The 23,257-nt window shown below is 35.8% G+C and overlaps 1 protein-coding gene across 1 annotated transcript in view; it reads right to left on the bottom strand.

Moving 5' to 3' along the window:
• CCDC73 (coiled-coil domain containing 73) overlaps nt 1–23,257 on the bottom strand; it is an 84,857-nt gene that overhangs the window by 32,998 nt on the left and 28,602 nt on the right. Inside the window, exons 7-10 of the mRNA XM_056492247.1 lie at nt 12,128–12,274; nt 5,773–5,844; nt 2,395–2,466; nt 1,587–1,622 (exon numbers count right to left, since the gene is read on the bottom strand). Coding sequence (XP_056348222.1) covers nt 1,587–1,622; nt 2,395–2,466; nt 5,773–5,844; nt 12,128–12,274 — 327 coding nt within the window. The remainder of the gene's footprint in view (nt 1–1,586; nt 1,623–2,394; nt 2,467–5,772; nt 5,845–12,127; nt 12,275–23,257) is intronic.

Genomic DNA, 23,257 nt, shown 5'->3' with positions numbered 1-23,257 from the left:
AGATATACACTGCTATAAAAAGAAAAGTGAAAACACAATAGTGTATTTTCACCACTTATGACTGTATTCATCTAGTCTTAAAATTGTCTGTTCTCAGAGAGACGAGCCTGACAAAGGCAGAGCTAATACATTATTTAGGACAAAGATACTAAATTTTAAAACAAAAGGTGTCAGGTAAATCCAGTTTCTTATCTGTAGTAGCAGGATTTTCATAGAAACAACCTGCTCAGTTTTCCCAGTCCACAAAGAGTGAACTGTAATCTGCTCTTGCTAGAATCACTAAATACATGCAGGCACATTTATACATATATATATATATATATATAAATGTGTATGTGAATGCATGTATAGACAAACATATAGGATTTGCACATGAGAAAGTCAAAAGACTTCAGTAGAACTAAACATGGTAAGATTCACTGGCTGCAGTCAATCCAATGCAGACCAGAATCCACTACCAGAGAATATTCCAGAAAACACAAATACATCTGTTCAACCACCCCTGCACATTCCAGTCATTTCCAGCATAGTGCTGGCTGTGCAATCTTCCAAAACCACCCTGATCACTCACAGTACACATAATCTAAACTGGTGCAAAAATTGGTCTTTCAACTCTGTCTTAAGCTTAATTTATTCTCACAGTTACTTGGGTACAAAGTACTGAAAGTACTATTCAATTCAATGGAAATAGTTAGAAGGAAAAATTAATTAGAATACAATTTAATTCTGAATCTGTCATTGAAAATCAATGACAAATCAGAGACTAGTAAGTGGGTATGTGTGGACAAATGAATTGTCTTAACAAGAAAAAATTCCAAACTCCTAATTGAAAAAAATTACTCAATCAGACAATATAAAATAAATAGCAGTAAGTATCAATGCAGCAAACAATAAACTTTCTTTTGATGTACTTTCAAGCCATTTAACCAGTTTGCCAGTTCTTATGCCACATCCAGCATATTCATCTGCTCTAAACCACTGGGAAATTTAAATGAAATAACAGAGGCTACACACAGACATTCACTGACTTCACTGTTTGAAACAGGTTCATTGTACACCAAAGGTAAATCCTTTATTCAGAGGAGGAACTGGGCATTCAGCCTGGCATAAAAACTTATGTAGGTAACAAAATCCACATAAATTTCTTATTTCAATTTTGGTTAAGTACCTTAGGAAACCAGCTCAGCTAAATCAGTAAAATCCCTATTAGGGGATTTCTCTAAGGCAGAAATGTTAGAAATGTTATTTTTCAGTACTACTTGTAAAGGCAAATTATCCCAATTTATCCTAACCCTCTAGAATAAAGTATATTTTGTATAGCTGCAATATGGAACTGTCAAGGAGCACTCTTTCCTCAACTGATTTTTAGTGTAAGCAGTGACACTTCACAAGTTCTACAGTCTATGAACAAAAAAACAGAAATAACAAAGTTACAAAGACATTTCTTTTGGAAAGGCCATAGCAAGAAACACAATGTAATTGGAATATACTTAATTTATACTTAGGACATGTTTGGTAAGCTTTATATCATTATCATTTGCTTATGCTCTTCTTTGGATGACAAACAACAAGTAATTGTAGGGTACCTTTTCTTCTTCCATGGCAAACATCCTTGCCTGTAACTTGGTTGTCAGTCACATAAAAAAAAACAAAAACCAAAATAAACAACAAGCTCAGAACAGCACATGGCAATAATTTTATTCATGCAATTTAACGAGACAATATAGTTATATTAACCTGCATAGTATAATTCCTGCTTTTTTTAACTATAGGAACTATAAAGTTACAAGGAGAAGTTTGTGAATCTCAAATTATTTTTTCGAGGAAGAAACCTAATTTCTTGCCAGTTCCTTTTTTGTGTGACATGATGGTGATGCAGCATTAATGATAAATTCTTCATCACCAAGGGCAACAGTTTCAATTCCTATGAACACTCTCTGCAAGGCCTCTCAGCACTTGTGTCTGCTCACTGCAATATGGAGAATAAAATGCAAGAGTGAAACACTTTCAAATGTTGGGCAGGGTAATTTGTGTGGCAGTTCTTTCACCATGGTTAATGAATCCACCCTTGCAGAGTTCATGCTAAATTAGGGGTTGAAAACCAAACAAAGCAAAACAATAAGAGAAGTGTTAGAAGAAGCATTATCTTCTCTAGGAGATTTTGAAATATTAAAATTAAAAGTTCCAGGAGGAACAGCATCTGGAAAGAACTGCCAAAATACAATATACATAATGCTATGGCCTGAAGAAAGGACATGATTTTTTTTTTTTTTTTTTTGTATATTCTAACAATTTATATGCAATAGAAACATATTTTCATGCCAACTGATAACTTGCTATGATGCCATCATGTTTTAAAATCCCCAGTCAAAGCCAAAGGCTTTATTTTGTTACCTGTTTTTTAAAAGCTGCCATAGCTTCTTTGTTTTGTTGTTGCAGTGTGTCAGTCTGATGCTGCAGAGTTTCCTGCTCGTGTGAAATAACAACAGTGTGAGTTAAGTACTATCTTAGAGCAAATCATATATAAAGTATTTCAAGAAAAGGCTGACCTATTGTTAAATATTTTTAGAAAGGCACAACTGACTAAAAAACCCAGAAGACTAAAAAGACACAATTTTAACTGGTAATTGTCTTTTTGGTAGCAGCTTCTCTTTAATTCTCAACAGGTAACAATTCTCCCCTCTGGAATACAGACCTTCTGTAAGCAGCTCCATCCCATCAGCCTGCAGACACAATCCACATCCACTGCCATCTTCAGACAGCACAATTACACTGGCCCAGGTAGTTACAATAGAATTTTATTACCCATTAAAAATAGAATCCCACTGGAAAATAACTATCTGTTATTCTGTTTACAGTTAAATTTTATTAATTTATCAAGCTACCTGAAAGAGCTGAAGGAGGGCAGAAAAGTGTAATGCAATAGTATGAGATTTCTATCACCTTCCTGCCTGGCTTTATTCTCACCCATAAAAACAAAAAAATGAGTGAAGATGAACTTTTTCTGTGCTATTATTTCATCTCATAATCTCATAGGCTAATACTACACTCTACAAGTTGGAAATCTCCAACATCTTTAAGCATCTGCTTCTCTATAAGATACTTCACCTTTACCATGGAAGGCATGTATGGAAGACCAGGTTTTTTCAGCTCCAAACACTGAAATATATTAGGTAAAGGTAATTAAGAGGCTCTGTCCTTGAACAGCTATCTCAAAATATAGACGGGTGTTTAGCTAAAAAATATTAGTGTGAAGCAGGAAACAATCCAGTAATGACTACACAAAAATAAATAGAAATTGAGACTCTTCAAAAGAATGAATGGGAGAAAATAAGTTGAAAATCTGTTTCACACACAAGGAGTCAAATTTCTTCTTCTGCCTTAATAGAAATTGAGACTTTTTAAACATTATTTCCTTTCCAAAATTGCTGTTTTCTCCAGCAAGATGGTGTTGCTTTCACATTGTACAAGTGAGAGCTGTTGCCTTTAGATAGGAGACCAGAATCCATGGACATAAGGTGTTCCACATCCATTTAATTATTAACTCACCATAAGATGAGTAGAGAAAGTTTTGATTTGTGTGTAACAAACAATGCACAAAAATGAATATTCAGAACCACATAAAAGTCTGGAGAAAGGTTTTCCTCAGGTTGTCCCTTAGCCCTGTGACCAAGGACAGGTTCTTCAGGAGGTGACAAGCATGTGAAGTGCAGTAGTGCAGGGACAGCAAATCAACTGTTCCCACTGCAGTATTCCTACTCACCACAGGAATAAAATTTTATACCCACAGCACTGCCAGATTAAGATGGCACTATAAAATACAGGAATTCAAGCCAATACCATGGAATAAATTATGAAGATTATCAGTCTGGTTTCATTAAACAATCATCCTTTATACAACTTTATCATAGATGTAATGAAAAAGAAACCCATATGCTGAACTCTTTATAACATACTGCTTTCTTGTACTGTATATTCAAGTGAGGTATTTTACTTTCAAAAACACAGGGGAGTGTCTACAAATATTCATTCTCTAACAAGCCTCACACACAAGATTATCAGATAAAATCATTATATTGTCTCTGTCAGAAATTCAGGCTTGGAAGAAATTTTCCGCATATGTCATGAATGTGTAGTGCAGGGAGACTGAAGAAAAAAGCAGGTTTTTTTTTTTTTTAAATATGAACAAAATCAGCTTTGATATTGTGATGTTATACAAGTATGAGTATACTCACTAGATTTAAAGGAATGTATTCTCTACTTATTCTGGTTTCCCTGCTTGAATGTATTTTTTTCAGGAGCTGCAGCAATATATTTATAAAATGTAGACAAACTGCAATATTCTAATATGACTTAGCTGAAATAATGTCTTTATTTCAAACTAGTTTGTAAAATTTAAGTTAAAATAAAATGAATGACAGAAATGTTGACTGAAAGGGAAATCTATTAAGGAAATGGTAAAACAGATCCTTTGACAAACCAGAGGAAGATGTCTACTTATTGAACTACTGCTGTAGTCAATATGATTCTGCATTCAGAAACAATCAGGTCACAAACTCAATTTAAATGTCATACTTAGAATTTTCATCTTACTGGAGTCTCCAGGACTGGAAATTCCTATTAGTTTGTTCCTTTGAAGTTCCAGAATATTTGCTCACATGAAGTTCCCAAAATCTACCACTCACTGTTTACATCAGCTTTGCCATGTGCCAATGCTAAGTGCAAAGTACAGGAACAGAGTTCACCTCACTACCTGTAAGTCCCATCTTTTTATGAGTGGTAAATTAAATTGCTGTTAAGGTCTTAGAATGAGTGAAAAACCTCCCTTTTGAACCCAGAATATTAAGCACTGCAATGCTAGGTTAAGAAAAGCAAAGAAGGGTTACAAATTGAAAGCACTCTTGCTTTTACAAATATAAAATGTTTCCTGTTTCTGTGTGTACATATATATCTTTCAAGAAAGAAAAGCACAGAGTTAGGATTATTAATTTAAGATGGTTAGGATGAACTCCAAGATGAAATAGCCTTCCTTTACAACTAAGATGTTAAATATTCCAAGATCAAGGATAGAGCTGAAATTATTGTTTTTTCTGGGGTCGTAAAATATAAGGAGTGAAGCCTTTTATCTTGTGCCCTAGTGACAGGGGTCATAGGTTTGATTGTATTAAAGAAGGGAATGCATTTCCTAGCAAAGCATAACCTCAGCAGCCCTAACTCTGAGAAGAATGTTGGACTTATGTCACTGAATACTTCATTCTCAACATTTAAAAGCTGACAAAGTACTTCTGAGTATGGATAACATACAAGTCAGTGTTCAAAATAACTTTTTGGGAAAATTACCATCTCCAAAAGATTGCAAGTGAAGCTGCTTGCTGCACTGACATTTGCACTTGCCAAAGCCAAGCATAATACAGAGAAGCTGCTGCACAATTTCCCCTACACTGATGTGTCATCATGCCTCATATTCAGCTAAATGTCTTATTTCAGTATTTCCATCTCTTTTGACTGAAGATTGCCAAGCCATGCCAAATATTATTATAATCTCTTGGTAAAAACATTTCTAAGCTGGACACAATCCAAATCAAAATACAAGCTACTGTTGTAGCTGATGTATTGATGTTAATGACTAAATAATAAGCTACTGGCTAGCACATCCTACCACTGAAATAAAAATAGCTCTAGAAAGAGGAATTGTAACAAATCACAATTTATATTAATATATTAAAATTGCATTTCAGCTGATAAAACACTAAAAGCATGCAGGAAAATTACCTTCTGCCATTCAAGTTCCTGTTTCTCTATAACAATTTTATTTATTTGGTCTTCATAATTAGTTTCTGTTTCCTAGTTAAAAACAAACAGAAAAAAGTCAAAATACTGAGATGAAGAGAAATTCATTGAGATGCAAAAGTGTTTCAAGAATCCATTGTAGTCAATGATAGAGATAATCATAGTTAATGACTCAGAATCTTTGGGACATCTTAAATATTCAGCTCAAAACATCTGAATCTTTAATCTTTGTGACATCTCCCAGGACAACTGAAAAGTTTGTGTCAGCAATTATTTTTGTTATTATGGAAAAAGTGAAACATTTATCATTATTTTCTGTGCCAAGAAGCCTCCTGACCTACCAAATAAGAGAAATTGAAACAGAATCATGGGTAATCAACATATATTTCTGATGAGATACCAGAAAATTTAAGACCATTTCTGAAGTCCAATGTTTCATCTATGTTCCAAAAAATGTACAATAGCAGGAAGGTGTGTTACAGATCCTGTTCTTGCAGAAGCACTTAGTCAAGAATCAAACTATTACTTTTGATAATAAATGAGAGTTACCTTCTCATATTTGCAGTTGCTAAATATTGATGAGAATTTTCCTGAAACATTCTGGTATTAAAGTTAGATTTTACCAACAGGAATCAGCTTCCCTTTGGAGTCCAATTTTTATGAGCACTGGCCTTAATTTGTCCTTCACAAATCCATTACTCAAAAAAAGGAAGAACAAAAATTTCCCCTATGAAGAGTCACAACTTCCTGCAAGAAAAATACTCAGCTTTTTGATGCATGTCATAAGCAAGAATACTCCCAATGCCCAAAATACTCCCAAAACTGTGCATTGATATATTATGTGCAAATTTATGCTGTTTTTAAGTTCAACCTCACTACAGTTTAAATCTTGCAATCTTAATTGTTGGAAAAGTTCAAGTACTCTTGAAGTGACTCACACCTCAAAAATTGGTTAGAACCTTAGGAAACAGTCACAGCTTGGGGAAAAAAAGGCCATGGATCTCTCTAATAAAAAATAAAAGAAGGCCTCAAAAGGATCATTCTCTTAATACTGGGGTTTAAGTAAAATTCTACTGAATTGCAATCCCATGAACAACTATTATTTGCCATGAAACTAAAAAGATGCCACCTCTGGATGAAGCAATACCTTTCCTGACACACTGAAAGAACAAATGGAGGCTCTTTCTCTTTCCCAAGTGAAGAAGATAACACAATTTTTTTGGCTGTAAAATATACTGCATCTTTAAAAATGCAATTCTTTCTGAAGCCCCATATGAATAAGGGTTCCAAGTTTCTGATTCAAGGATATTTACAACACTTCAACAATTGATGCAAAACAGTTTTGAAGATACTGCATCATTTAGTACAATATTTGATTCACAGTCCCAGTATTTATCAAAAGAAAGAAAAGAGCAAAATATGTCCCAAGAGATTCAAAATAGGTTTTTTGACATTGACATCTTTTATAGGGTTTTAGGGTCAAAACTGACTTCCTTGATTAGCAGATAGTTTACAGGCATATGTGTGGAGTGAAGCACACTTCTTTCCACAGGAGGCTACTCCCAAGCATTTCAAGAGATTCTTGCAGGTTCTAAATATGTGCCTCAGCACTCATATGAATTTCACATATAAAATACTGAATAAACATTTAAAATTAAAATTTAGCTCACAGGGAACTAAAGAAAAGGTCTGTAGCTTTTGCTCCTCTGGTATATACTGGTAGAATACAGATGGAGAAACCTAAAGATTTCACATGACTTTTGGTAAAAATAAAAAAAGAGATAACTTTAAAGATTATTAAAATATTTTTAATAATTCCCAGCCCAGTTCTGCTTTAACAAATAGTTCTGCACAGTTACAATGTTGGGGTTTTTTTTCTGGTACCATTTATAAGTACTGAAGGAAAATAAATCCTCCAAATTCCCCTTCAGTGATAAAACCAAATGAGATTGACTTGGAGCTTTTAAAAAGGTATAAACTTCAACCATCTATGCCATTAAGCAACAAATGCTATGAAAATTATGTATTATTAGCAAAAATCTTGCTCAAAATTGTAAGAAAATGGCATTAAATTCCATTTTAAGCAAACCCTTTGCTGTGAATAATTCAGAGGATAAAACCAAAGTTCTAAGTGAACAACACTCCTCCAATTTATTCCCAAATTATAAGAGTGTATCTGGAAGCTATCAAAAACGTGCATGCATGTAACTACTGTTGAAAAAATAAACATCATAAATACTTACACTGAGAATGACAATTACATGATAAAAATGTTCTCAAATGATATCACTAACAGTTAAACCTTATCCATCATTTTTACATCTTCCAAGGGACATTTATAGTTCACCCATTTTGAATTGAAAGCTTTCAAAACTTGTGTGAAGCACTTTCTTTTTTTAAAAGTTCTATCAGCTGTTTAATAAGACAAAAACATTTTTTGTTGTACTTGGGAGAATATTGTATATAACTCTGATGAAGGATCAAAAACCCACAAAACCTTACAAGTGTTCATTTTTATTAGATGCCTTAGGACTACATGGATTTAAGTGTTTTTATAAAAAAAGACAACCATAACAATAAAAGAGGAGTAATTTGATGGTTTTCTTACTCGTTATAACCTTTAGAAAGTGTCAAGCTTTCTTTAAAGTGTTTGCTTCAGGCTGTAGTTTTACAAGATGGGCTGTGGATTGGTCAAGCCCCCTCAATTCCTGACCCTGAACAGATTTAGGAACAGAGTACAGCTGGCTCATGTCCAAGCAGCCAAAACTGCTGCTAGGTACTTTTATTATCTTTTTTTGAACTTACAGCCTCCCTCCTACAAAATTGCACATCCAATTTTCATGCAGGTCAAACAGTACTCACAGAAACTACAATTTCTGATTATTTCATACTATAATTAGAAATTCCTTCAGGAATGAAGCAGACCAGCACAATTTTTAGTAGACTTCATGGATATTGTTCTTAAGCTTTGTTTCCAGGACAAATGTTAAAGGAAGAGAAGATATTTATAGTAGTATTATTCTAACTTCAGTTCCTGGTAACACATTGTTGGATTTTCATAGTTATGACAGTTAAATAAAATAATAGCAACCTGTATTTGGAATCTATTTTCAAAAACTTTCCTTTTTCACATGCAGAGACACAGAAATTTGTACCAACAACTATTTTTCCTTTGGAAATTTTTCATTGGTCTGTCATTGCGTAGATTACAATTACTCTATATTTAAATAAATCTATCAAAATACATTCCTAGAAAGGCCTACATTGATATTTACAACACTCTCCTCTCTAAATTCAAGCAATCAGCTCCTAATCAAAAGCCACATTAAACTAACATAGAAATTATCATCTAACACACTGCTTGTTGACTTGAGCAACAATATCACAGGATGACAGAGTCATGAGATCTGAAACTTCAGTGCTGTTTATTCTCTTAAATCCACATACTTATTTTTCCCCCAATACTTAGCTGTCCTTGTTTCTATCATTTTACTAAAAAAAAAAAAACTCTTAGGTATAAAACCCAGTTAAAAAACTGTCAGGAAGAAAACACAGTCAGTTGACTGCAGAACAAGACTGACAGACATGGAAGGGGATATCATACACAAAATAATCACTGGCTTGGTCAGTGCTTGATGAGTGGGAAAGTTGAAGTGGAAAAAACAGAAGGCACTCTAACTATTGGAGTGTGAAGAAATCCCTGTGGGGCAGGGGAAAGAGAATGTGATTTTTTTGGTGGATTTTAATTACTTACATATTCATATTATGTCAATACCTGTGGAGAACAAAGGCTCTGTGAACAGCCAAAGGAATAAAGTGAAGCTTTGTCAAATATAATCACTTAAGAAATGTATTCCTTAGAACAAACTTGCACAGCTGTCAAGGATTGGACTTTCTTCTGGAAGACGAAACAAACAGTCCCTTACTCTGAGCAACTCTTCTAAACTGTTTTTGAGAGTTTAACTACAGTATGATGACATTGAACAAGGATTGCATCAAGTCTCTCAAAATATTTTGTAATTTAAGACTTTGCTTTTTATTGGCTTCATACAGATAATTTCATCCACAAATTTATTTTTATTAATCTGAATTTATACTGCAGCTTAACCAACCATTCCAGGCAGTTTATTAAACTCAAAATACACAGTAGGTCCTGCCCAGAGTCTCCTGTTGAAGTGACAAGCAAGACAAAGAATGGGAAAGAAAACAGATGCAAATAGAAGTAAAATAGTCTCATCTGAGGCCAAACCAGAGGTCAAAGACAAAACTGAGAGTAAAATCCGTGGTACTGGTTCTAGTGCCTCCCTCAGGTTATCAGTCTACAGAACCTCACAAGCAATCTGGAAAGGAAATGGGAAAACTAGCAAGAGACCTGCAGAATTTTCACTTTTACTCCACTTTCTGATGGAGCAGATGACACAGTTTAAGTTTGTGTGTTTCATTCTTGGCCAGGGAAAAACTGGCTTGGTGCAAGACAAGCACTGCAATTCTCTGTATTTTGGTCCATGCACTACCTTTCTCTCAGGGCTGATTAAAAATTGACAGAATAACCTCACACTGACTGAATTTGTAAGAAATTCACAGTCAAAATCAGGAGAGGGCTTTTTTAGGGGTATTTTGAAGCAAAAACATCCATACAGAATTCTAGTTAAAAAGATAAAAATTAATGCCACTAGGCATAAGCCACATTATTCAATAACTCTTGCTTCTTCAAAATACTAATGTTTCATATTCCAAACTATAAACATACTAAGCAAGCAGCCCTGAACTGATTGGTAAATCAAAACCAATCAAAAATGCATTCAAGGACACTCTAAGATTTCAAATTGGCTGTCTGTAAAATGCTTTTACAGACATGCTTTTAACCTAAATTTCTAACTAAACAGGTAAATATATACATATGTATATATATATTAGAGTAAAAGAAAGCACAGCTGTTTTAGAAACTTAGGACCATGTCTTAACTGTGAAATTGGCTCTTAGCATTTGCATCAATTTTGAAATCAAAAACAAGTTTAAGGCAAAAATTTACTCATCCTTCTGAGACAACTTTTACAAAATCACAGTCAATCTTGTAGCATAGGAGACACAAAACAGACATAAAACCCCAAAGAAAAATGCCAAAAGATGAAATTCCATGGCACTCCATGAACACTTCAGGCTCTGACCAAGTGCATTAGAAGTGCAACATTAGGTTAACCATGTAAACCAGCTAAGAGATCTTATAAAGAAAAGTATACTCTGATTATTATAATAAAATTTAAATTATTCAGTCTTTACTTTGAATACTAAAGTAGTTTGACTAGACTAAACACTACCAGCTATAACACAAGTTGGGGATCACATCATGAGGGCTTTAACAGTACTGCAACCAAGAAAGAACCATCATGCAGCCTTTTTTTTTTTTTCTTTTTAATGGCAGTCATTCCTTTGTTTATGGCTTTTAAAGAGAGGATTATAGCATTTCACTTAGATCAAAATAAGCATAAATCAAGCATGTCATCAATACTCATATTTTAAAAGTAATAAAACAAATCTTTTGAACAGGTCAAATTCATCAAATGAAGAAAAATACACTTTAGGTCCTTCAATACACACAACAGTTCAGAAACACTAATGGGAGAAGTAGACAAAAATGTTTACATACACACAACTGAAAAGTCACCACAGAAGAATACAAGTGAAAAATTAACTACAAGAAAGAACAGCTGCCTTTACCAGCACAGAAGCAATTTTACCTTGCTGCTACCACAAAAGGATTCAGCTCATCTCAAAAATAAAACACCCCCATCCCCAATACACTGTTATTGTAGGGGTCTAGTTTCATAGTTTAGCAATGTAAAAATGGTGAAATAAAGTGTTTTTAATGTAGCTCTTTGCCCTCATAGGTAATTCTGAGAAGCACAAGCAAACAGCCAAAACCATCACTTTTCTGGCAAACAGCAAATCAGTTCTGAAATGAGAAAGACTTAGGGACTAGACAAATACTTGGATTCTTTCCATTTTGTATCAAAGGCTGCTCTTAAAGAGAGGAACTACAGTGAAAGACAATAATTTAATGTAGTTTATTTTCTCAATAGCCCAATTATCACATCTAGCAAGCTCCTATGTTATTACAAAAAACCAAATTCATTCCCATACAACCTTGTTGCCTTTGTGCTGTCTACAGGGAAATCTGCAATACAGCCAACACCTAAACCCATTCTATTTTTAAACAAAACCCTGGTTGGTGAATCACTTAAAATACAACATGAGCTCTGGCCACACTTATGCAGCATTTTCTATGATTATCTACAGAGAGACAGAAATAAGACAAATTCAAGATAAACAAATTTACCCTTCTTATCCGCAGCTCTTCTATGGCCTCCAATAAATTTGTTTTAAAATCTAACAGTCGAATGGAAATTAAAGTCTCTGATGGACTTGGAAGGGTAGAGTCAAATGCCTGTGCTTTAAAGTCTTCATCCATTCTTTGAGCTTCTTTCTGCAAAATAAAGACAGGCATCTCCTCTCCAGTTTATATGTAAGAGAATACTCAAACTGAAAAACCTGTAAATATGAAGGCAGATTCTTTTTGCAAAGAGTAAAATTACTTCTTATAGACATTATGTAATTACCAGTATTTTCATTTTATACTAATGTGCAATACTGCAGGAAAAAAACAAACAGATTTATCAGTAATTCACAATATTCCTTTGCTTCTCCTGTGTATTTCTAGGCTTGGTTTTAGTTTTAAGCAAAAGCTTTGATGAGCAGACAGAAGTAGTAGAGGTTTTTCCCAGAGTTACTGCCCTGCAATGAACACATCATGCCATGAAAAAGTTGCTGCCTACCTTTAAGATGTCAAAGATCACAAGACAGGCTCAATTTTAAAAGAGATCTTTGGTCTGAAAACAGGGACTTAAGGTAATGCTTGCAGTCTCTGCATCTGAATTTTAACAAGAAGTCTTTCTGAGTCTCTTCCTATAAGATCCTGTACAAAATGTTGTACTTTGAGCCAGCTGCATCAACTGTTGTCAAGCAAGGAGTTACACAAACAGGAGCCCCAGGTGTCTCTGTAAGGACAAAGCAGGTTTGTTACAAACACCAGAGTTGACTACAACACAGCATTTTATTCACAAAAATGTAACAACTGTACATATTTCACCCGTTTTTCCCAGATTATACTTTTGAATTCTTGAGACTGAACTTTCAGCAGTGCACTAGAACACACCATGCTGTCCCTGCCAGACACACCCTGTGTGTGTTTCTGCACTAAGAATTACAGAGGCAGGGGTGGAGCGCAGGAGTTATGACTGACCTGGCTGTTGCCACAGAACCCTTAGGAAGGAATTCCTGCAGGAAGAGCAGAGACCTGGTCTGTATCATGGGGCCATAACAACTACAAATCAGGTCCCACCACTTTTTCTTCTGTTGTCTAAATAAAACCCTAACATAGATCACATTTAAGCTGCTTGGCCATGGATAATAGATTGACTCCTTGCTTAGCTGCCCCACCACAAAAGTTATTCTGTTAGTAAAATAACAGTTTTGCTAAAACCAAATAAACCAGGCTCATTTTTGTCTTTCATTTTAAAATGTATTACTAATACTGAGCTATTCAATATGAAGTATATAAATTCTTTTGTCAGTGTCAAAATGTGTATGTTTGAAGGACTTCTGAAGAGGCAGCAAATAAAGCCTGAATAAGAACCATGTACAAACATGGAGCACTTCAGGCAACAAATCTGTTGTGTCAATGTGCCAACATGAATCAAGCATTGTGCAGGCAATCTACAGACATTGTAGACTGAAGCTGTTTGGATTTTTTTTAAAGTAATAGATTAGGATAAAAAAAAAAAAAAAAAAAAAAAAAAAAAAACAAAACACTATTTGCATTTAGCCAAAGAACTCAGAATAAATGAAGGCTGATTCTCCCAAAGGCACATTAAAAAATTTGGTTTCTTTCACTCAAGTTTTCAAAATTGTTTCTCCCAAAAGCACACTAAAAAATTTGGTTTCTTTCACTTACGTTTTCAAAATTGTTTCCTTATTGATACATGTTGTACCACTACATGAAGAACGATCACAAACATTTGGTATCAAGTACTGGGAGATGGATAAGTACAAATCTAATAAAAATGCCAATATTATGCACAATAAACTAGGCACAGAGTCATTTGATTTCACTGTTCATGAGTAAAATTTTTACAAACATAACGTTAAAGCATGACACATGGTCTAAGTCTATTGCTATTGTTTCAGGCTTGGAGTTGGTGGAATCCTACAGTGATGAATTTCTACAAATTCTGTGACATTATCAAATGTAGAAGCTGGCAGCCTGTGTTAAGGGAAAAAATAAAGGATAAAGTTGATTCAGAAAAAGGATTCATCCCACAAGGACAGGAGCACTTGAAGGAGTGCACTTCACCTGTAAAATGATTCCTACTCAGGCCAACCAGTAGAAGAGTGTACATTAACCAATACACACTGGGGCTTGTGATTTTCACAGAAGAAATCTGAGAATGATTTTCCAAAGGGGATATTTTCAAACCAATACTCCAAGGAGCAGAAGCAGAGGGGCCTCAGACATGCAGGGCTTTCTCTCAGCAGGAGCACTTGACAATCACCTCCCCAGCGGTGAGTGCGGGTAAACGCTTTGTGAGTGAAGCTCACTGAGTTTTCACCCAGCCCTTGGTGGTGACAGCGCTGTTTTCTCACGGGCAATTTGCACCCAGGCTGCTTTGGCAGGATTGCCACAAAACGCTTCACAGCCTGCTGCTGAAACCTGCCAGGTACAGGGGGCTTCACACTCACCTCCTGCCCTCCTCGGAGTGCAGAACCACACACCTCTGCGGTCTCATCAAAAACTCAGGAGCTGCCAGACAGTTTACACTCTGCCTGACTAGGAAAAAAAAATATACAAAATATAGTAATAAAGTTTAAAAATAATTTAAATTATCCTTCATATTAATAAAATACCTACTTTTGATATCACACACTAATACAACAATCCAGGGCTACTGTGAAGATACAGGATAAATACTAAATGCCCTTCACCACATAAAATAAAAAAATAATAATCTTGTGTAATCAAAGGTACTTCCAAATAATGCATTTTTACTTTAGCGATTGGTATTAGTCAGAATACCTATAAAATAATTTTTAAAAAAACTAAAGCATACATGTGATAACATTCTAAGAGTGAAAGACTAAATTTCCCTTTTTGAAGCATTTATTACATTTGCTTTCCTATTATTTGCTTTACACTTAGCAAAATAAGGACAAAAATTACTTTCATTTAAAAAATCCATTTTAACACAATTTTAAGTGCCATAAAGGGTTTTATATCTTTGAAAAGCACTTATTAAAAATTACATCTTAAATACCCTACACTAGAAAGTAAGTTAGCCTACAAGCCTGATAGGGGTCAGGGTAATAACACAGAATGAACAAATTACACTGTCATTCCACTTAAATTATTTAAGTTATTTAATTTGACCTGTAGATAGTCTCTTGTCTTCTCATCATGCCTGACTTTTAAGTGGGAGGTCTTCATTCATGATGATCCTTTAATGGAAGCAAAGCTTTCTCCATTTAACCCATGGTGTTATCAATCATGTACAGGGATAAATGAGGCTGTAAGATTTTGCCAGTATCACAAATGACACTGTGACCTGAGGCCAACATCTTTATTTGCTTCTCCAGTGATTCACTTCAGCAGATATTAACCAATTTTATAATCCATGAAAGGCAAAATTAAAGGACACCATCCATAAAACAGAATAATTCCTATCAGCAACAAAGTGATGTCTGTATTATCTTATAAATTATATGGCCATACAGTGTGGTAATGTAATGAAGTAAAGATGGTAATAATCAAATGCCTAGGGCAAATGCTAATATGCATTTAATCACACAGCATGAAGCCATTTGTCACTACAGTTGAATGCATGTGTACATAAAATACATGAGTCACGTCCTTATTGTTATAGTATAACAGCATCAATTTCACACTATCACTTTACCACAATAACAACTGCAGGCTTTGATATTAACTAAAACATTCAAACACCAGAAGTGCCAGAGAGCAATATCTTACAAAAACTGCTTGAAATATCTCCCCTGCTATTTAACTGAACACATTCCAATAGTGCATGAGTGCAGAATTTGATAGTATTTCTCTACAAAAACCCCTTCAGGTACATTTTTGCAGCACTCTGAGTTTCTTTTTAGAAACAGGGTGATTTATGGCATGTCAGGATAGGCTGGATCAGTTTTTAAAATTGTTTCTACCTTAATAAATAATAATGGATTTTATTTGTTTGTTTATCAGTTCTTACCTATACCCAAGGAGACAAAACATCTGCTCCAACATAACCTAAGGTGTTTGCAAATGCTGCCTCCAGAAAAATTACACTGAAGCATAAGAATTAAACTCTGTGCCTGGTGAAACTCAGGAATGAAAATATTAATGGATAAAGTTTACCTGCTTAAGTCTAATAACTTCTTATTAATAAGATGGCCATAAAAATATATCTATTCCCAGCAGATGCAGATACACAAGTTACAAGAATCAACCACTCTGTGGTTCAGATGCAGCTCACTAAAATGGACATTTTAGCTGTAAGAAACATTTCTATGACTGTTTGTGAAAAACAGTACAAGAGTTTATGCAACTGAAATGAATTTATTCAGGCACAGAGCGTGCCTAATGCACCCACATGTACAGTTGTGTCCAGTCAAGAGCTAGGATTTAAATCTAAATATGCTGAGTTACTCTATGGTCAAGATGCTAGTGCTGCTGTGGAACTATCAAGTCAGATTACTGGGTAATAAATATAATCCGTCATGTTAAACTGAAGAGTAGAAAACACTGCCTGCTTTTAAATAAAATTATTTTTAAAAATACTTATACACAAAAATGGCACAGTATGATTGAATTTTATACAAGACCTAAGTATTAAAAATAAATAAAAAAGTCTTCCTACATAAGATAAGGTTCCCATTAGGATCGTTAAAGACTGAAATACATTTAGTGTCTCTGCCTGTTTGATAAAAAACAAGACAACAAGTCTTACATACATTTTCACTTTTCAAGGAAATGTCTTTATGATACTGTTCAAACATCTTCTTGTATTGGACACAATTAAAAGCAGATTTATCTAGAATCTATTGTTATATCAAAAACAAAAAACTAGATAAATTCTGAAGTTCTGTTATAATTTTCTGAAGTTATGGATGAGATGTAAGTTTAGGAATTAGAAAACAAGCAGCCAGCTGTACCAAAGGATCACAAAAGCCCAGACTCTATGATTCTGCTAGGAAGAGCTCACCAGAAAGAGCTAGGAAAACAAATCAGATGTTCATCATTTTCCAGATCCCACACAAGTCTGTCTCACATCAGCCAGGTAGGATTCCAGAATGATCAGAAAACCTACTGGAAGCAAGTGCAATAAAATGTGGACTATGAAACAACTGGGTGCATGGCCTCTGTAAAGACAACCACAGAAAAGACGTCTAGAGTGAGCTACATGTTTTAAGAACCATTGCTAAGAACCTGTATCAAAAAGTTTAGGTAACCTAACATATATTAGGTCTTCCATTTCTTGGGCTCAATTTTTATTTAAAAAAAATAATAATTTTTGAAGGCAGCTTTCTCCCTATCCCTATTGGTGCTTTTTTTTTTTTTTTCCTACTTTAAATCCAGAGATTTTCTGTAAGTAGGGTTATTTATTTTTAAACTTCTACAGCCTGAAAAATATTTAATGCAGTTCTGCTTGAACTTGCCTGAAATTTGAACCTTCAGATTAGGGATTGATAGACAAATGTTATTTTTCTTTTTCTCCTTCATCCCACATCTTCCTACAAGAATTTGTTAGGAATTTTTTTCCCTACACCTTTGTTAAGAAATCCTACACCTTTCTCAGAAAAAGCAGCATCTTGTGTGCACCAGACATCACCCAAACCCAACCAGCTCAGTGGATTTGCCCACCCAGAGCCCATCTGCACAGCCCCAGAAGTGCAACTCTTTTGAGCTGTGGAAGAGCCACCATGCCAGGAGCTGATTTCGGGATGCAGAGAATTTAAAGTGGTGTCATGAGGGGTGTACATACCCTCCCCAGTGAGCTGTGCTGGGTTCATTCTCTGCTTTGTTTCATTTGAGGTGTCTTTTGGCAGTTCAAGGTTTTAGTTGAGAGTGGCTCCATTCACACATACAAATGAAAGCAAACAAGCTAAACCTTCCACAAGAATGCAGGTTCTCAGACAGGCAGTGGTACCTCTACAATTCCAGAAATTACATCTCTGTGTAGAACACGAGGCTATTTAACAAAAATTCTTCCTTCCTAAAAGGGAAGCCATGCAACTTTTATTTTAAAGATGCCCTTCCACAGTTTTATTAAAAAATGTCACTGTATTTACCCATTATCATCTTCAATTATGATGATCTACAAATCATTACAGAATCATACAAGTCAAAAAAAAAGTATTTCCTTCACAGTCCTCAAAGACTTCAGAAGTTAATCACTTTTCAAAATATCCCCAAACTTTTCAGTTTTCAAAAATATATTGCCAATCTTGTAAGACAATTTGTTCTAAAAGTTAAGATCAATACACCAGTGTTGTGGTGCTCATTTACAAACAATTATGTTCTTCCTAAAAATAGAACATCAAGATGTGGACTCTAAAAAACTCAAAAACAGAAGACAATAAAAATCTAATATTTGTATTTTTGTAGATAGATCAAAAATCATTAGAAGGAGGGACAAGGCAGACTTGTGGCTTTTGAATGCAGAAGATTACACAATTTTTTAAAATTTTACAGTAAATCAGGTAGCACTGTCAATGCAAAGGCCAATGCAAAATCCTTGTTTTAAAGGACTGCTTTATACTGATTTTATTATAAATATTGTTTTATACTAAAGTTCTATAGAATCTTCTTTTATTCATACATTGTACAGGCACACACAATGTAAGAACACCTGTCCCAGGTCATGTAAAAGGTCTTTCTACCTCATGGTCTCATCAATAACAGAAAAAAAATCCATTTAAAATTCTCTTCTACTGAACTAAAGTGAATAATTCTCCTCCTTGACCTTGCAACTACAGGATTTTAAAATCTATCCTGAGGACACATTTAGATCATATGTTGCTTTTTGTCCTGTAAGAGTCAAGTACCACATGACCACCAGTGTGCAATTTATGCTGGGACAATACACCTTTGGAAATCTGCTGGAAGCAGACTATTTCTTCAGGTTTTTCTGGAGAACATTCTCCAACCTTTTACTAGTGCATTATACTACTTGCCCCTACTCTCATTAAGTATGTCTATCTACCTTTCCCATGTTCTTCCCTATATTTTGAGTTTATATTTTTATTAGCTTACCTTAACAACAGAGCACAGAATCATCCAGATTCATCATCCAGGGCTCATGACAGAAATTCTGAAACAGGCAGGGTATAAAACACAAAGTTTTTTAGTAAAGAAAGCAAAGATGATGTTCTTTGCCTCTCTGGCAGCTGAAGACTTAAAATAACAGATGTATTCCACATAAGAGATATCCTACAATTCAGCACAGCTTATCCAAGGAAAAAAAGTGTGAACATGCTTGTGTTTCTTGTTTTCCAAAATAAAGCAGCTCTAGTCACACCAAATGTTCTTATCTCTGGTACTAGCAGTTTCTGGCCTAAAATCAATGGCATTTGTTTAACTGTAAGTGTAAAGATTTTAAGTGTGGAAGCTGTACACTTGTTCAAAGTTACCTTTCAATTGCCCTTAAAAACCTGCTTTGGAGTCTTTGCTGAAAAATCCATCAACAGCAGTAATCAAAAACAACCTGCTGGATGACATCGTGCTTTTCAAGGTTTCAGATTTTAATTGAGTTGTGGGAAAAGCATTAAACAAAGAACTCTCAGCTGCCAGAACCCTCTGATTTTCTTTTTCAAGAAGCAATGGATCTTGGTTAGCTGCTTTGCCTTTCCCAATTTCCTAGAAAGTTTTAAGTGGATTTTTTTACCTGTTTTTTCCTCCACATTTCCAGCTCTGTTTTCAACATGTGAATTTAAAAAAAAAAAAAAAAAAAGGAAAGCTGAACACTGAACAACACATTCCTGAGAAGAGCAAACTGATGACCCTGAAAGCTTATGGGAAAGTCCCTCTGAGAGGCTTTTTTTATTCAACCTGCAATACTTCATGTTGATGTGATAACAGGGGTTCCAAGCAATTATTGCACTGCTCCAAATCAGCTCCTGAGATCATAATGCAGTAAGGATTACTCCCATCACATACAGAAATACAGCAAATGTAATTGAAGGGTGAAGTTTTAAAGAATTTTGTTAGTTGCTCTAAAGTCTGTGTTAGCTGCCTGTTGAATTCTGGATTAAATTTAAAACACAGAAGCTTCTTGCCCAAGTACTGCATTGCTTGGGATCTGCAATTTTACCCCCACTACAATAGGTTGCCTTCAGTAATCTGAATTCTTTTGATGTCACAAGCTAGCCAGCATGTTCCAAAAATGGGTGATTAAGCTTTCAATATCACATAACTTGATTAGTAGGGCTAACACAGATACATATTATCAGGATCCTTACTTTCTGTAATCAAAAATAATTACATATTACACTGTATTTGTCTTTTATAGGACATCACTATAGTAAGACTGTAAATAATAAGATTTTTTTTCAACCACAAGTAAAATCTTACTAATAAATCAGCAAAAGGTATCTTAACTCGTTTCAGCTCAAATTAAAAGAGGAAACCATGAACAGCAGCACTCTGATTAAGACTGTAAAGCTGTTGTCTGCTTACAGCACGTTTGTATGTGGGACTGAATTCCCCTCCCTAGCCTTTCCACCCTAATACTTTTAAGTATTGAGTCAGCATCCTCTTAGCTATTAGCAGAGAGACATGAAGTGTTGAAGGGATTAGCAGAAGCCAAGTTTACCCCGATTTCACAGGCACGGAATGAAAGCAGAGGTGTTTTAGGGAGCAGAAAAGCAGTTTGTGTCCGTTCCAAACACCATGCTGCCACCTAGTCGACATCCAGATGAACTGTGCTGTCCCGGAGGCACTGCAGGTACACGGAATAAAACTCCAACTGTTTCCCAAAAAATGATCAGTGCAAGACTAAGAGGAGCACTGAGAGCTCCACCTAAATTCCGTGTCGAGCAGCAGTGCTCTGCCAGCACAAAGCAGGCACGACTGCAGCTCTCAGAGCTCATTTACCTCACTGCAAAAAGAGTGGAAGTGCTCAGGGAGCACTCCAAGCTGCTGCTTGTTTGTTGTTATAGTTGGGAAATACCTCTACCAAGTGTAAACAAGGAAATAATTAGCATCACCAAGTAGGGGATCAGGCCACAATAACATCATATGAGCAATTAACTGGTTTATGCTGTGTTAGCAAGTTCAGGCACTACTTGACTTTGGGAATATCCACTTTATATCCAGAAAGAATTGATTTCCCTGGAGGCTGATTCCCTTTTTTTTATCCTCTCTTCCTTTAAATGTGTCTGACAAGTATTACTTTTTCCTCCACAAACCATTCCTCAACACACATTATACTAACATTGCTGTTAAATGTTTTGGTATCCAAAGCTTCAAAAAGAATGATATTATTATCTCAGTGGGGCATAATGTATGGAAATTATTTATTTGCTCCCTGAGCATCGTAAATGTCAATATCAGTGACAAAAATTCGACTCTCATCACAGGAAAAAATGTCCTAATTTTTGATGTCTGCATCTCAGTGTAAGTTAGAGTAAGGATGTCTCTGCAGCACCAGGTTTGGAACAGCTCCCACAGGAGAAGCCAAGGAGCAGCCTTGCACCAGAACAATGTTTTATGTCTTGTCTCCATGCCACAGAATCCCCAAAATCCCAGAAAAGCAGAGACAGGAGTTCTCCTTCTTTGGGTACCCAGCCTGATACACAATCAACAGGTACAGGATTTTTGCAGGATGCATGTACTTTCTGTAAAAATGCATTAGAAGACCATAATTACATTACATCGTGATAAAAACTTGAATGCAAAAGGCAGGAGAAAGAAGAAAAACAGCAACACTTTTAAGATGACAAAAATATCCTGAACACGGTGCTTTTGGAGCTCTTTTTCCTGTTAACCTTCACCATGAACATGGAATATATGAATGAGAGCTTACTAGAAATTCTCAGTAAATGTGGGTGCCTTACATATTTGTCCTGTTTCTTAAGTGAATGACAAGTTAGAACTTCCCAATTTTGCAGCTCAAAGCACTCCACACATTTAGTTTGGGGTTTTTTTTAGATAAAACACATATTGCCACAGCACTGACAGACATGTCCCTCATGTCAATGTATTTTCCTCACTGAGCAGGATGAAATTGCTGGTTTGCCCAGAGGCAAGCAGCCTGGCTAAATTCAATTAGCATCTCCACATTCTGAATGGGACACTGCATAAATAACCCATGTGAAAAGCAAGACACTAAACCCTACATATTAAAAACAAAAAAAAAAAAAGGAAAGAAGCTGCTCCCTTTGGGGCAGACCCAAAATATAAGAACACTGAGGGGCAGGCCCAACATATCAAGAGCGCTGCTGCCGCCCAGGCCCAGCTGGAAAAGTGCATTGTTCAAAAACCACGCACACACCTTGTTTTCCCCACATATAAAACTCCACACAGAGCTTGTTTTCCCCACATATAAACCACACACACCTTGTTTTCTGCAGTTCCAGGAGGTTGTTCTCCAGCAGGACCAGCACCGAGCCCTTGCCCCGCGCTGGGTGCAGAGGCCCCGCTCCCCTCAGAGCCCGGGCAGAGGCAGAGGCAGCTCCAGGTCTGTGGAACACCAATTCCCCTTGTTCCAGGCCAGTCACGCCTCACCCTGCCCTGACAAGGCACAAATCCCTGGAAAAAGCCGAATTTCCAAGCCCTGAGCCTTGCCCGGGCCGCCCTCAGGTTTGGTGCCCTCAGGAAGCGCAGCGGCCCCGTGAGGGCTCCGTGCTCACAAAGTACAAAAACACCATCAACACACCCCAAATCCTTCACTCTGCCCTCTGCTGACACCGTGGAAATTCCTTTTAAAGTCTACTGAAGGCCACTTTCAAGCTTTTCCAGACATACTGTGAGTAAAAAAATCACTTTTTACTCATCTCACAGGTCCCACCACATAGCCACGAGCGGATGAGTACTTTGCCCAAAATTTGTATTACTTTTTCCCAGACATTTGTTGGTTTGTTGTTTGGGTTTGTTTTGTCTATTTGAGTTTTTTAAGCAGTGACAATATTGTTCAATTGTATGGCTGGTTAAAGTGCACACAACGTTAAGTAGAAAGTAATTTGAGTTTTGGGCTGTACATAGCCCAGCTTTGCTGCAACACACGTGGTAAAGAAAATGCTTCATAAAATCAACATTTTCAAAACCCTCAAGTTGTAAAAGACATATTTTAATGGGTTACCTTAAAGAGCATTATTAAAATGATAAGCAGAATGATGATGATGATGATGCTCAGTC

The sequence above is a fragment of the Oenanthe melanoleuca genome, chromosome 5, assembly GCF_029582105.1.
Source record: "Oenanthe melanoleuca isolate GR-GAL-2019-014 chromosome 5, OMel1.0, whole genome shotgun sequence".
NCBI classification, from domain to species: Eukaryota; Metazoa; Chordata; class Aves; order Passeriformes; family Muscicapidae; genus Oenanthe; species Oenanthe melanoleuca.
Note: the sequence above shows the minus strand (reverse complement) of the source record. Positions and strands in the feature narration are given on the sequence as shown.